Below are 13448 nucleotides of genomic sequence, written 5' to 3' on the forward strand. Positions count from 1 at the left end.
TGCCGTTTCTTTTCTCTCTCTCTCTCTCTTTTTTTAAACCGTTCCGACAGCTCGAAACGGTGTTAAGTGGTATTAGTAATTTTGAATTTTACACAGAAAAATCATGTTTCGACAACAATAACAAAAGTACACTCTGAACACGGAACGTATACAAACTGATTCTCTTCTTGTATATACTCCTTCTGAACAGCGTAGAGACCACCGCATCTACATCGATAAACAGACGTGTCTTCCTTATTATCTATCGTTTCCAGTTCGTTAACCGATATTCTTGCGTGTACCGGAGCATTGTCCGAATCTAGTTCCATTTGCTTTCGCACAGCATCGTATTCTTTCCTCGACGTTGGATCACGTAACACGTTCCAAGCTTCCGAAATACGTTGGAACTTTATTCTGTCAGGTTCCAATAGATTTTTGTCGGGATGAAATTTTAAAGCTAATGCATGATATGCACGTTTCATGTCTTCGGTGCTTGACTCCTTCGTACAGCCAAGTATATCGTAATAATCTATCGAATTCGCGTCGTACATGTTCTCTTTCCTTAGATCAAACAAATCGTAATTACGGAGTACCTCCGCGTTTACTTGATGTACATAATCGGGGGAGACACTGGACTAACCTAACAATGATTATACGCATCACGACGTTAGTCTTGCATTGTGTCGTACATATGTATGTACATATATAGTACCTGAGATCTTTAACATATGTGCACACTCGTGCATGCGAGGTTAGAGAGCGCCAAGTGCTTAACAGTACGATGTGTTTCAAAATAGAAAAGACTGATAATATTCTTCTTTCCGATTGGTATTTGTATTCGTATTCGTATTCGTATCGATATCGGTATCGGTATCGGTGTCGGCAAGGAATTTACACCTAGCTGAACACGATTGAAATGAACGAATTTACGTTCTATTACAGTTACAGTTAGTGTCAAGCTTTCGATAACTGACAAACTGACTATACTGTAAATGTAAACGTATACTGTACTAAACTACTGTTCTGATTTCTAGCCCTCTGTCGGTGAGTCTGGTAAATGTAATCGAAAAGATTCGAATACGAATCGATCGTCTTCGATGTTTCCTAATCGATTAACTTTGAAATTCGAATCAACGATAAGAAAAAAGTTGCAAATAAAATTGCAAAATATAGCAATGAAATACTGAATATTCGATTCGATTACGATACCAAGTGTATCATTGGAACAGAGTGATAAGTTTCTGTTCGAAAATAGAATACAGTACGATACGATAAAATAGAATGTACACGTATTGTACGTCCACGAGAAGATAGAGCGTAGAGCGTAGTAGAACGTTGGGTTCGTTCATTTTCTTCGTCCGGTGAGTAAGTATGTATTTGTAAACGCAAAGTGGGGGTATCAGATACAATCCCACAAGTTTCTGTGTGCCACCTTCTCGTGAACGAACGATACACGTCGATACAAAGACACGCGCGACTACTATTTTGTACATTTACTTTGCGTCGATAACAAATTTACATCAAACATTTTTCATTGGAAATAATCTAGCTGAAGCACACGAACACGTTTAGCCATGAAACGTATACAATTATTGATATAAAAAGAACGATGCGTCGCCGATACGCTGAACGATCGGATCTATGTAACAAATGCTGAATTTCGCGTACGATAAGTGTGAGTGCTGCTGGTTTTCATTTATACGCAGCTAACAGTTTCTAGTATTGGACACGTGTGTGCACATCGATAACGCGAAAATAATATTTGCCAAATAATTTATAACGTTTCGTCCTGGCTGAACATATTTTGAAAAGAAAAGAAAAGAAAAGAAAAGAAAAGAAAAGAGCAAACATTGTAAAGAAGTCGAACCAATGGTCTTCCATATGAGACCAAGAGATGTTTCCCTAAGTTGTTTGACTAGTTTCCAAAAATTCGAGCAACAACTGAATTTACAAATTAACAAGCGATGGACATGGTACGTCGATTGCGTTTGAAAATAAAAGATTTCTGCTAAAACACAGTATCACAAGACAAAAATCTGTAGAGAAAGAGAAGTCGTTACACGATCACAAAATATTCGAAAATTCCTAATCGAATCGGTTTACCGGTTTCAATGACCACGATAAACGTTGAAACCTGAAAATTGCCAACGCCTTTCCATATTTGCTCCAATTCCAAACAAATCCTGCTTAAAGACTTGAGGAAATCGTTGCATCAGCGCTTCCACTTCGTTCGGTTTGATGCCGGGCTCCATTTTTTGTAAATAGGACCATAAATAATCTACGCTCGCACCGAACGGATGAATATGTAAAAACGTCGCTATCAATCCTGAAACCCGCAACAGGAGACGATCTTACACGGTCTTACAGAATTGCGAAGTAAAGAGTTCGAGAGCGAACCACAGAATGAAAATGTTTGAAAAGTACCTATTAGTTTGGCATCCTTTTGAGTAATTTGAACGGAACTGGATGTCAAAGCTAATTGTTTCGGAGTTCGAGGCTCCTCGTTTATGTCATCGTCTTTGTCCAACGTAATGATCTCGCTTTCTCTGGGTTCTTCTTTTTTGGTAGCATTCAGTTTCACGGTCAGATCTTTGATCTTTTGATCGTCCTGCGCTTGCTGTTTTCTCGATTGCATCAATTGTTCCTGCATTCCTTTCAAAGTTTGCTGTAACATTTTCATTTGTTTCTCCTTGGCGTCGATGTCACTTTTCGTCTCGGATTTCAGCAAATCGACCTACAAAACGTAAATCATTAATCATTCGGTTATTCGTAAAACACATCCACTGGACAAACGAGTCTCGTATATTCACCTCGTTTTTGTACGCTTCCAATTGGCATCGAAGACTATCGTTTTCTTCCTTGAGCACTTGCAGTCTTTCAGAATCGTCGTGAACGTCCGACTGATTCCTAGATTTCTTGCGTTGCGGCTCTTCCTCCGAGTCGGATACTTCCATTTCTCCTTCGCCCTCCATCAAACTTTCTTCCAGTTGCACTGCTTTGATTTCCTGCCATCGTAACGATCGGTCATCGAATTAGTTTCAATACCAACATTTTTGAAAATGATAACACAAATAAATAAATATAAATAAATAAATAAATACATATATATGTATATATGTATACATGAATACATATATACTATATACATATATATTTATGTGTTTTTTGCGGTATCGATTCGTCTCGCTGAATCTCTGAATCTCTGATTCTTGAAATCGAGTTGGTTGCACGAGTTGGTCGAGAATTTCGAAACACGATAAGGGGGTGGATCCCGATACAGGTTTCCAGCGTGAAGAATTCGCGGTCAAGGTGCCGGTAATCGGGTAGTCGGATAGTCGGATAGTCTGATAGTCGAGTAGTCGAGTAGTCGAGTAGTCGGGTAGAGGAGCCCAGACTCGTTAAAAAAAAAGGACGCGCGCTTACCTGTCTGAACCACCATGTCGTACAGATAGAACTTAAATCTCGCACAGAGGAGCATTGTTATCCTATATTGAGACTGTGATGCGATTCTTTCGACCGATGCGATGTTTTGGAGATAGTTTAAGTAACGTGTGGGGAGCATACGTATGCGACTCTACGTTCCGAAAAGCTGTGAGCTCACTGTTCTCCTCAAACGCTATGAGAAATATATTTTATTGAACAAAAAAAAAAGAAAGAAAGAAAGTGAAAGGGCGAAAGAAAGAAGGAAAGAAGGAAAAAAAAAGTAAGAAAGAAAGAAAGAAAGAACGAAAGTGTGTGAAAAAGAAAAAATTTCTGGCGTTGCCTCGAGAACAATGGTATCCAGAGAATGTCATCCGATGCGGATGCGGATAGGAACAGGAACAGGAACAGAGCAGGGTACGACGTGCTCTGCGTTCGTCCCGCGGTCTCGCAGCAAACATCCGACGTCCGTGATCCGAATCGTTGCTCGATCTTACAAGTATTTCGATCAGTAATTGGTTGGTTCGGTTACCTGTTCGCTCCGGACAATTGTACCCGTTCGACAGAAACGGGACTAGTGGAAGGAAACTCTACCCGTCCGTTACCTTTTTACATTCCGATAATCCGAAAATGTTTACAAGACCGATCATACAGAGAAAGCGTGTGTGTCTGACCAGATTTGAAAAGCCGTTGTCAACACGTTCGCTCAAACTCACTTACCTTTTTCTCGGAAAAATAAATGAATTTGCAAAACGCGCGATCGCGCTGTTCGGGCTGATCGCGCGAATGCAGAGAAAAAAGCTTTGTCTCGCTTTGCAACTGGTTCAGAGTCGCGCAAGACTTTGCCCGTGATCGATTACCGATCTGGTTGTCGTCTAATTGTAAAGAAAGTAACGTGAGCTGGCCACGCTGCTGGCGTGAAAATGCAAATACATACCGAGGATTGTTTCTTCCACATTTCGATGTTCTTCCGTTGAGCCTTTGTGAAGTGATCCCAGACCTTCTTGTGGCTGGCCGCAGTAAACACGCGTTCAATCTGACTGACTGTTGATGACATGGTCGCATGTTGCATACAAAAACACAACAAATCTTCTGTTGTATACCCTGCTTGAACAACTCTACGTTCGTTTTCGTCTAATATGTTATACTCGTTATAGCGATCTACTCTTGACTTTGTTAAATAGAACTCTCTGAGATTGTCATCTCTATCCTCCCCCTCTATACTATTGTCCACGACACGTTCGTATCGTTTGCATCCCGCAACGAATCGATCTCGACATTAGCCTGGAACCTCTATCGCTATCGTATCGCCGATATCGTCGATATCCGAGTGGTATCCGAGCGGTATCCGAGCGGTATCCGTGTGAATTCTACTAAAAATCGTGCTGTACACAATCAACTCTATAAACTGTTCTCATTATGTAAACTACTTGCAGTTGTATGTTACGAGGAACATGGAATATCTAGTAGGTTTCGAACCGGTTTTGTTCGTGTACCGAGTATCCTTTTCGAGGTGTTCCGATTCGGCAGCCGAGATCAGCCAATCTTTTCAACGTGTCACGATCGCTGGCTATTTCCCTTGGGGAAAATACGCGCTATGTTTATACGCCTAACAACTTACAACATGTAGAGCCTTCCAACGTAAACGTTAGGACGATCTTCGAGCTACGATTCCTGCGAGGACGATCGATGGAGCCGAACACGAGTTAGATCCAGCGCGGTATTCGAAACGGTCTGCAGAAAGTTCGAAAAAGTAACGCGCCTATAGCGCTTGGAGCGCCTAAGCGGGAATCGTAGCACGATATCGTCTCTGCAACAAATGTTTAGCCCATCACCCTTAATCCTTAGCATTGCAAGCATGCAACTCTTAGATACACTAAATCTCTAGAAAATGAATTTTCGTGATAGATTTGTGCTTCCGCTGTCTTTTTCGTTCGACGCTTCGTTCACCGTTAGCGCCTAGACGTACTCGTATAGTAACCGACAGTAGTAGACAGGATATCTTCACCCACCTTAGATTTTCTCCTACTGTCTTTGGTTCGATCCTTCTACCGAGATGTCCTGATTGTGCATTCACCGTGATTGACCATTCTCGTCACGTAATCAATTTCTTACGATACGATACAATACAATACAATACAATACGATAAGATACTATACGATACGATACACCTGATACGAACAGTTGATCAACGAACTCAACTCAAGGGCGAAATAGACAATTTTTTAAAAGACTCGTCTCGATTATCGATCCGATTTTTCTATCGAACAAGCTCGTTCGCTATAGGAGATACAATAATGTTATATTTCATATCCGATATTATCTTCTAGCGATCGAATCTTCTTTAAATGTCAAGAGCTTTAATATCAGAAACAACGTACCTTTCCGTATCTACTATAACACGAAATACTGCAGTTGTTATAGTACGTTCTCTCTCTCTCTCTCTCTCTCTCTCTCTCTCTCTCTCTCTCTCTCTCTCTCTCTCTCTCTCTCTCTCGGAATTTACCAACGATGGCAGAAGAAGAAGAAGAAGTAGAAGAAGAAGAAGAAGCAGAAGAAGAAGAAGAGAAGAAGAGTACTCGATTTTGTTAACACAAGACAAGACGCGCGATATTCTGCCGTAATTGCATTTTCCTGCTTGTCGCAGGACTTGTCCTTACGGTATGCCAAAAAAAAAACTTACCAGACAAAGCAATATGTATGTGGATTTGCTCTTGTGTACACAAAAGATGTACAATGGTACAGAGCTGTGATGTAACAAAAAAAAAAAACATAAATCGTATAAACGTACATTGTATCAGAAGTCCCTGCATCCTGCCCTTCATTAATTCCTTCGCCTTCTGAAGTTCCTCTTCGTACGCGACCTTTTCCGTGAGTAGTCGTCGGACATGAGAATTCGTCGATTGAATCATCGAGTAAAACGTATTGGCGTTGCGTTTAGTACAATCCCCGCGTTCGAGCCACGTCACCACAACCTGAGATCAAATCAACAGAAATTGTACGTGGTACGAACTAGTTAGTTTAACTAGTTCTTTTTTACCGTCGAATTTCAATGATAACGTCCTCCACTGTTACTCACTTGTACCGCTTTCATAAACGTGTCATCTTGTTTGATCTTTTCGCAAATATTCGACGCCTCGTGATCCGTGTAATGCACAACCGGCGGTGGACTGGACGGTGCTCGTTGCCTTTCCTGCTCGACTCTTTCTCTGTGTCGTTGTTCTCTTTGTAATTGACGTTGTCTGCATTCCCATTCGTACTGATCGTCTCTGGCCTACATTTCCATCATCATCGAAAGTACAATATTATATTACATACGAGTACGAACGAACGATCGGAAAGGTACACAGAAAAGAATTACAAACCTGAGCAAAGTCTACGTGAAGCCTGCCCGTGTTCACAGAATCGCCGCTAGATCCTATTCTAACTCTGTATCCAGACAAATAGATAGCCGCGTCGACGCTGCTCTCGAGTACAAAACGTATGTGACAGAAATTCTTTTTCGAAAGACGCAACGTTGTTATCTCTCCGCACCTCTCGAATATTTCTTGAATTATCGTTTCTGTGATATTTTCTGGCAAACCTACAACAACAATTCAAACATTTCGAAACATTCGGATATAATTCAAACTCCAATACAACGTAAAATGTAGAAAGATATCGACGAACAGGTACCTCCTACAAATATTGTTCTGCACCCTGGTGGCCTTTCTCTGGTCGTTGGGGGTGGTGCGTTTGGATTCGGTGGGAACAAAGTACAACTTTTACAATGTATGATTTCTTTGGTACCTTGCGTTGACGATGGCTGTGGGGGTAGAGCACCGCTCATTATTTGAGCAGCGTCGCTCATTATTTGTTCCGGTCCTAATATCTGCGCTCCGATCATACTACCGTCGTGCGACATCATTCCCATGCTCATAGGACCGTAACTATGCGTGTGTCCCATGTGAGGACCGAGCGTCATTTCGCTCATCATTGGTCCCATCGGCCCCATAGGGCCCATGCCCATCACGGGATATCCTACACCCATTCCCCAAACGCCTGTAGCTTGTTCCATTTGAGCTCCTAGATTCGCGGTTCCACTGGTATTCGACGTCGGAGGAAGTTCATTACCGTTTGAATTATTATTATTATGACTGCTATTGTTACCCGTCGACGAGTTTATACCGCTTCTTTCCTCCGGTCGTCGTTCCTCTCTTCTATCTCTGTCGTTCCTCTCTTCTCTTCTTTCCCGATCTCTCTCTCTTCTGTCGCTTCGTTCGCTCCTAGATCTATGATCGTCGAGCGTACAAAGACAAACGAAAGACCATTGTAATATTATCGTATGAATATGTGTCGTAAGAATATCGTATTCGAATAAGGAAGAAGGAAAAGCGATACCTTCTGTTATCACGATTATCCCTACCCTCCCTGTTCTCCCGTTCTCGTCTAATATCATTCTTTTCGGTTCTCTTATCGTTATTGTCTTCCGAAGATTCTCTAGCTAGAGGCGGTTGATTCTTATTCGTGCTAAACTCTAAAGGAGAATCGTTCATCCCAGGCAGTGGTATCGGCGGAGGTAACGGAGGAAATCCTTGACTAGCTAATTCCATGAAACTTTGTGGTCCTGCGATCGGGGCCAAGGGCCCCATCGGTCCCATACCTGGAAACAAGCGACTTCCTTAAATGAAATTGAGCATTTACCTTCGACGAGGCGATCGTAACATATTCAACGATCTACCGAATTATAGTTTTAGATTGGTAAACGGTATAGAGCGTAATGAATGCGTACGGTTAGGAATTCTGAACATACCCATTGGTGGCATAGCGGCCGTTGGTACACCCGGAAAATTATACGCCATCTTTCCAGAATTGTTTAACCCGTCGGCAACTACGCCTCGAGTTACAATTACGAATGGCAAGAAAATAAGAGAAATGAATTTACTTGTTAAGAATCCTAGATCATATCACCAGTGCAAACTTTGCATCCAATATGGCAGAACGACGAACGTAACCTCTTTAACTTCGAATCTCGCAGTCGATTCATTTCCTCGATTGCTTCGATGCCAATTGACTCTCGATTATGAAAGACAACGAATTTCTTAAAATAATCGGCATGAACGTAATTTTAGTACCTTACAAGAAAAAACATGTTAAAAGGCTGGTATCCGTTGACCCTCCGATCGATTATTGGCAATGTTTTACCTACTTACGCTAAAACGATATCTGCCATTTTTAAATCGTCTGCCACACTTACGTGTGGCAAAAATATTTCAAACTTGCGGATCGCTTGTTTTCATTATGGATTACCGAATAATTGTCATTTTTCCAGGTACCACGAATGGATGAAGTCACCAGAATTACAATATTTTACCGGTTCGGAGGCTTTAACGTTGGAGGAAGAATATTTGATGCAACAACGATGGTGTCAAGATCAAGACAGTGAGTGTAACCGATGTTTACTTGCGGAAACATAACATTCGTACCGAATAATTTTTTTTGTTACAGAATGCACTTTTATTATTTTAGAGAAAAGTATCCTTCTCAACACCTGCGACGAAATAGGTATGCGAAACGCTTCAACTCAAAATCATTCGATTTTTGTGTCTCTGAGTTTCGATCGTGTAACGATATCTAAGTATATGTCTACACATATGTATATCAATTTCAGAAGCTATGATCGGTGACACAAATCTATTTTTTAACGATCAGGATCAGGCGAATACCGCGGAAGTTGAAATTATGATAGCGAACGCCGCTTATAGAAATAAGAAAAGGGGGTGGGAAGCAATGATATTAATGCTACTCTATGGTATGTATTTTACTTCAATTTATTTTTTCTGTAGTCGCGCGTAATGGAATTTTCTTCGACCACAGGGATCGACAAACTACACGTTACCAGATACAGAGCAAAGATTAAATTTGACAATGAGAACAGTATAAAGATGTTCACGAAATTACAATTTCAGGAGGTAATGTGTCAAACCAGCACTGTCCTCGGTAGAAAATATTATTTCACGATAACAATAATTTTAATTTATTCCTAGATGGAGAAAAACAAGGTGTTCCAGGAATGCACCCTCGAAAAAGTCGTACATCAGGAATGGAGAGAATGGTTGTATTCTGAAATTATGACGATGAATTATGACGTTTACAAAGATACATAATTCCATTGTTTATAATGTTATGTATTTTTTAATAGACTCGGTACAAAGAGGAACATGCTTTCGATTTCCTCGTATATTTTTTGTATTATGAACAACAAAAAATATTGCCCATGACGAAACTTTTGATTTGCCGCGAAGATAGGACACGCGTTATTTTGCGATAGCAAACAGTCTCTATATGGGAATAGATATCAATTGCTATAACGGGGACGTGATTGGTTTTGATTAGATCTTAAGTGTCCATGGTCGGCTACACGTGTTACATCGCGTACACATCTTCCTCGGAGTGGTATTTCGAACGTACCGATACTTTTCGGTTTATTAATTAAGCCAAGACTTATTTATGCAAATTTAAAAGTAAAAACAAAAGATTACATAATTTTTTAAAAAGTAGAGTAAATACGTAACAATGTGATACAAGTGACATCGTATAATCTAAAACTGCGTTTCATAATAAATCGACGACACGTGTTGCGATTTCATCGTTATTTGTGATGGTGTGATAAAACAACTTTTTCGGCGGTAGAAAAATTTCTCTTCTTTTAAGTGACGAGGATACTGCAATTTTAAGAAATTATAAAAGTTCGTTTGTTAATTGTTCGCAATATGCGATCGTACACGATATTATAATGAACCGAGTGAAACAATTTCGAGACTCTTCGTTGAGAAGATACGTGTTCTGAGCGGTTGTGTCACGATTCGACATAAGAAAATAAATTTGAAGCGAATGCGGTATGTATGTGGACACATCTTTGTTGTGGTTTTCAAAAGTTCTGTATTCTTTATTAATTGTTCAACATGAGATGTATACGTGTAAGCTTCAGATGGATTCGATATTTTTCGGCTCTGTCTAAATTGTAAAAGAATTTGACGTGTGGTGTACACGCGCGTCTGGCTCTGCCGCATTGCGGTACTCCCTTGTTAATTCTCCCTTGTTTTCTCTGTGTATTTGGCATACCGATTATCGCTTACTTTCAATTACGAATGTCCAGTTAAATACAAATGCTTTTGTGCATTCGTCTCATGTGTACCAAACTGGTACACGATGCGATTAGAATTCATCTAAGTACCTATTCTTCTATATGTTTATTTGGTCGTTCCAAATGTTCCTTGCTGCCGCAATGTACGCGGCAACTGATGATAAAAGAAACTATTTTGTGGAAGATGTTTGTCGTTCGTACGCCGCGATAACGCTGTATGTTTGATTCGGGTGACGCATCATTAATTTTCAGTGAACACAAGAAACTAAATAAACCGGAAAAAGCTGCCGTCGCGTAAAAATTCTAGACGACCATGGCCACATCAAGAATACTAAGAGAGTTGAAGAGTTGTGCGCAGAAGAGACCACTGCTCGTCAACTCGATAATATACGGATCTTTTTATACCGGTGCCGAATTCGCACAACAAACTTACAACAAAGTGTTCAAGGTGATTTTATCACAGATTATGGATTATGGTCAATCTATAAAATTCGAAGCTTTTTGAAGCATGAATTGTATGCGTTTAGCATTTAGCGTGAAAAATTAAATTTTTCAATATAAATACGTATCTATTATAATAACGAATTGCCATACTCTATTTTATTTCGAATAAAACGAGAAGAGTAGGTTTCTATTGTTTTAATCGAAGAATTCTCGTGATTGTAGTTTCCGGTAGCGTCCTCGGTGCCGCAAGGAATCGAAGAATCAAACACGATCGATGCCCAAACACAATCTTTTCCTCGGTCAAGAACGTTCAACGAACCATTAATTTTATCGGACGAGGATAGTAGGACGCGGTCGAGCGATTACAATGACAATTACAATTGGGCACAACTTGAACGATACGCTATCTACGGTTGCTTTATAGCAGGACCGGTGCTCCATGGATGGTATCTTCGCCAAGTCGATCTCATTCTATTCTACGTGAACACGCACGCACGCACGCACGCACGCACCCACCCCCACACACCCACCCCCCCCCCCCACACACACACACACACACACAAAATCATACCTACATACATGCATGCGTTTGTATGTTACTCTAATTTATGATATCGCTTCGTTAATTACGCTCCGCTTTCACATATTTGCGTCATCGTTCGTACCCTTCTCTACATGTATTTATGAACTGCATGCGCACATAAATATTATCAACTAATTTTCATTTGATTTCAATTCATCGAATAATGCTAAACATAGGGGGCTTCGACCAAGTTTGACGAATTCGAGATCGAACACGAAGACAAAGATGAGGATGCGATGCCCTTACGGGAACGCCGATTGTTAAATACCGTTCAGAATTTATATGGATCGAATCAACTTTTCCTATAATAATTAGATCATTATTCAATTAACGCTTCTTTCATTCTATTATAGATACCAATGTTGGATAAACCAGGATGGCGAGTATCTATATATATATTTATATATATGTATGCACCTATTTATTTATACCCCAGAAAATGATTGCATGAGAAATGGAAATTGCATTGACCGAGTGGGCAAAGAAACCGTCAGGTTTCTCGCCCTATATTGCATCGCATTGTAAACATGTATACATACAGCTTTTGTCATTTGTTACGCTTCAAAATTTCTTTATAAATCATTACCGGTTTTCGATGGATCGTGTTGCAACCACTGATAATGCGATAAAACAAGAAAATGATCGGCGTGTTTTTACTCGCACGAATTTACACGATCGGTCGGACCGAGACGTTTCCATTTTTCTTCTAGCAGATCAAATTTACAGATTTTTTCACGATCGAAACGATTTTTGCATCAGGTATAAATGGTTGGATGCGTTTTACAAAGGCAAGACAATGAAGATCGTTCTTCTGAAACTTTTTGCCGATCAGTTCATACTTACACCGCCATTGATTACGGTGTTTTTTATCAGTGTGTATTTTATCTGCATTCACCGTATCGCGTAGCTCTCTCGCTTGTTTTACAGTAATCTCTCAATATCTGCGAATATTTCAGGTATGAGCTTTATGGAGCAGAAAGCAGACATTCTCAGCGAATGTAAAGCCAAATTTCTACAAACGTTCAAGGTACAACGAAATTCGTATTCGCGTATCTCATTGTTTAACATACGTCTCACGAATTCATAACTTTTTCTTAGACTTCTTGCATGTACTGGTTGCCAGTACAATTCTTCAACTTTTTGCTAATACCACCGCCGCTGCGAGTATCTTTCGTCAGTGTTGCAGCCTTCTGTTGGGTCAATATTCTTTGTTACGTAAAAAGAGTGCCTTTATCTGAATAGACCTAGTGGTCCAGAACGAAAAACTCGACCTCGTGATTTGCAAACGAAAATTAAGTACAACAATTAACATATCATCATATTACGTATATATATATATATATTATCGTTATAGTTAGTCTCATTGTAAGCGAACGATTTTAATCGAAACGTGTCGTATTTGATACAACTTGTAAGAGAACAACAAAATTCACAATCTTGTAGTTTATGATACTGCTATAATGTTCTTGCACCTTACAACCTAGGATGAAATACATACTGCACAATAAAGCAAATTCTGAACAACATTCCGGCTTTTACTATAAATAATAAATTTCGTACAAAACTATATGTACGATGTAGTATATCAGTGCAACAGAGTATGTAATCGTTACAGTATCTCTCGTAATGAATTGTCTCTTAATCATGCCCTTTTAAATTGTAAAAAAATAGTAATAGTACATATTTATTTTCCACACATTTTATGTATATGTCGATAATTAAGGTAAAAAAAGGTTCTTAGCAAAGAATAAAAGAATTTGCTATTATTCTATTTCAAATACATTGTAGATGAATAATGGTTCTTATTGAAAATATTGACTTTCATCTTTGAAACAGTTAAGATATTTTTAGTTGTTGTACACATATATAACATATATGTATGTATATGTGTACGT

General features: G+C 39.7%; 3 protein-coding genes across 7 annotated transcripts; 2 read left to right on the forward strand and 1 right to left on the reverse strand.

Moving 5' to 3' along the window:
* Nucleotides 1-526: 526 nt before the first annotated feature.
* LOC143357131 (ecto-NOX disulfide-thiol exchanger 2) lies at nt 527-8460 on the reverse strand. Of its 2 annotated transcripts, none has more exons than XM_076793384.1 (10): nt 8325-8460; nt 7781-8042; nt 7076-7671; nt 6766-6983; nt 6480-6674; nt 6192-6375; nt 4337-4443; nt 2790-2984; nt 2404-2713; nt 527-2305 (listed from the first exon to the last, which is right to left on the reverse strand). In XM_076793384.1, exons 2-10 carry the CDS (start codon nt 8038-8040, stop codon nt 2088-2090), a joined length of 2283 nt encoding a protein of 760 aa, XP_076649499.1. In that variant the 5' UTR covers nt 8041-8042; nt 8325-8460; the 3' UTR covers nt 527-2087. The 2 variants fall into 2 exon arrangements, with proteins under 2 accessions (XP_076649499.1, XP_076649498.1); XM_076793383.1 differs by lacking the exon at nt 8325-8460 and adding an exon at nt 8193-8323.
* Nucleotides 8400-9610, forward strand: LOC143357148 (N-acetyltransferase 9-like protein). 2 transcript variants are annotated; one of them, XM_076793418.1, is made up of 6 exons: nt 8400-8539; nt 8712-8821; nt 8888-8944; nt 9051-9191; nt 9257-9351; nt 9427-9610. In XM_076793418.1, exons 1-6 carry the CDS (start codon nt 8463-8465, stop codon nt 9544-9546), a joined length of 600 nt encoding a protein of 199 aa, XP_076649533.1. In that variant the 5' UTR covers nt 8400-8462; the 3' UTR covers nt 9547-9610. The 2 variants fall into 2 exon arrangements, with proteins under 2 accessions (XP_076649533.1, XP_076649534.1); XM_076793419.1 differs by having other exon boundaries at nt 8909-8944.
* On the forward strand, nt 9428-13340 carry LOC143357147 (PXMP2/4 family protein 4-like). Of its 3 annotated transcripts, none has more exons than XM_076793416.1 (6): nt 9428-9553; nt 10779-10974; nt 11193-11416; nt 12313-12425; nt 12510-12580; nt 12652-13340. In XM_076793416.1, the coding sequence occupies exons 2-6, from the start codon at nt 10840-10842 to the stop codon at nt 12793-12795; spliced, it is 687 nt and encodes a 228-aa protein (XP_076649531.1). In that variant the 5' UTR covers nt 9428-9553; nt 10779-10839; the 3' UTR covers nt 12796-13340. The 3 variants fall into 3 exon arrangements, 2 of the variants coding, with proteins under 2 accessions (XP_076649531.1, XP_076649532.1); XM_076793417.1 differs by lacking the exon at nt 9428-9553 and adding an exon at nt 9803-10278; XR_013082775.1 differs by lacking the exon at nt 9428-9553 and having other exon boundaries at nt 10331-10974; nt 12652-12849; nt 13038-13340.
* Nucleotides 13341-13448: the final 108 nt, after the last annotated feature.

The sequence above is a fragment of the Halictus rubicundus genome, chromosome 9 (assembly GCF_050948215.1).
Source record: "Halictus rubicundus isolate RS-2024b chromosome 9, iyHalRubi1_principal, whole genome shotgun sequence".
Taxonomy (NCBI): domain Eukaryota; kingdom Metazoa; phylum Arthropoda; class Insecta; order Hymenoptera; family Halictidae; genus Halictus; species Halictus rubicundus.

Coding starts and splice junctions, on each gene's coding strand:
- LOC143357131 (XM_076793383.1), bottom strand. CDS start 8,241: ATGGCGTATAATTTTCCGGGTGTACCAACGGCCGCTATGCCACCAATG. Junction 6,376..6,479: donor CGTTTATGAAAGCGGTACAA/GTGAGTAACAGT, acceptor ATTTGATCTCAG/GTTGTGGTGACGTGGCTCGA. Junction 4,444..6,191: donor GCAGGGACTTCTGATACAAT/GTACGTTTATAC, acceptor TGTCATCAACAG/TCAGTCAGATTGAACGCGTG.
- LOC143357148 (XM_076793418.1), top strand. CDS start 8,463: ATGAAAGACAACGAATTTCTTAAAATAATCGGCATGAACGTAATTTTA. Junction 9,192..9,256: donor GATATTAATGCTACTCTATG/GTATGTATTTTA, acceptor CTTCGACCACAG/GGATCGACAAACTACACGTT. Junction 9,352..9,426: donor CGAAATTACAATTTCAGGAG/GTAATGTGTCAA, acceptor ATTTATTCCTAG/ATGGAGAAAAACAAGGTGTT.
- LOC143357147 (XM_076793416.1), top strand. CDS start 10,840: ATGGCCACATCAAGAATACTAAGAGAGTTGAAGAGTTGTGCGCAGAAG. Junction 10,975..11,192: donor CTTACAACAAAGTGTTCAAG/GTGATTTTATCA, acceptor TCGTGATTGTAG/TTTCCGGTAGCGTCCTCGGT. Junction 12,426..12,509: donor GATTACGGTGTTTTTTATCA/GTGTGTATTTTA, acceptor CGAATATTTCAG/GTATGAGCTTTATGGAGCAG.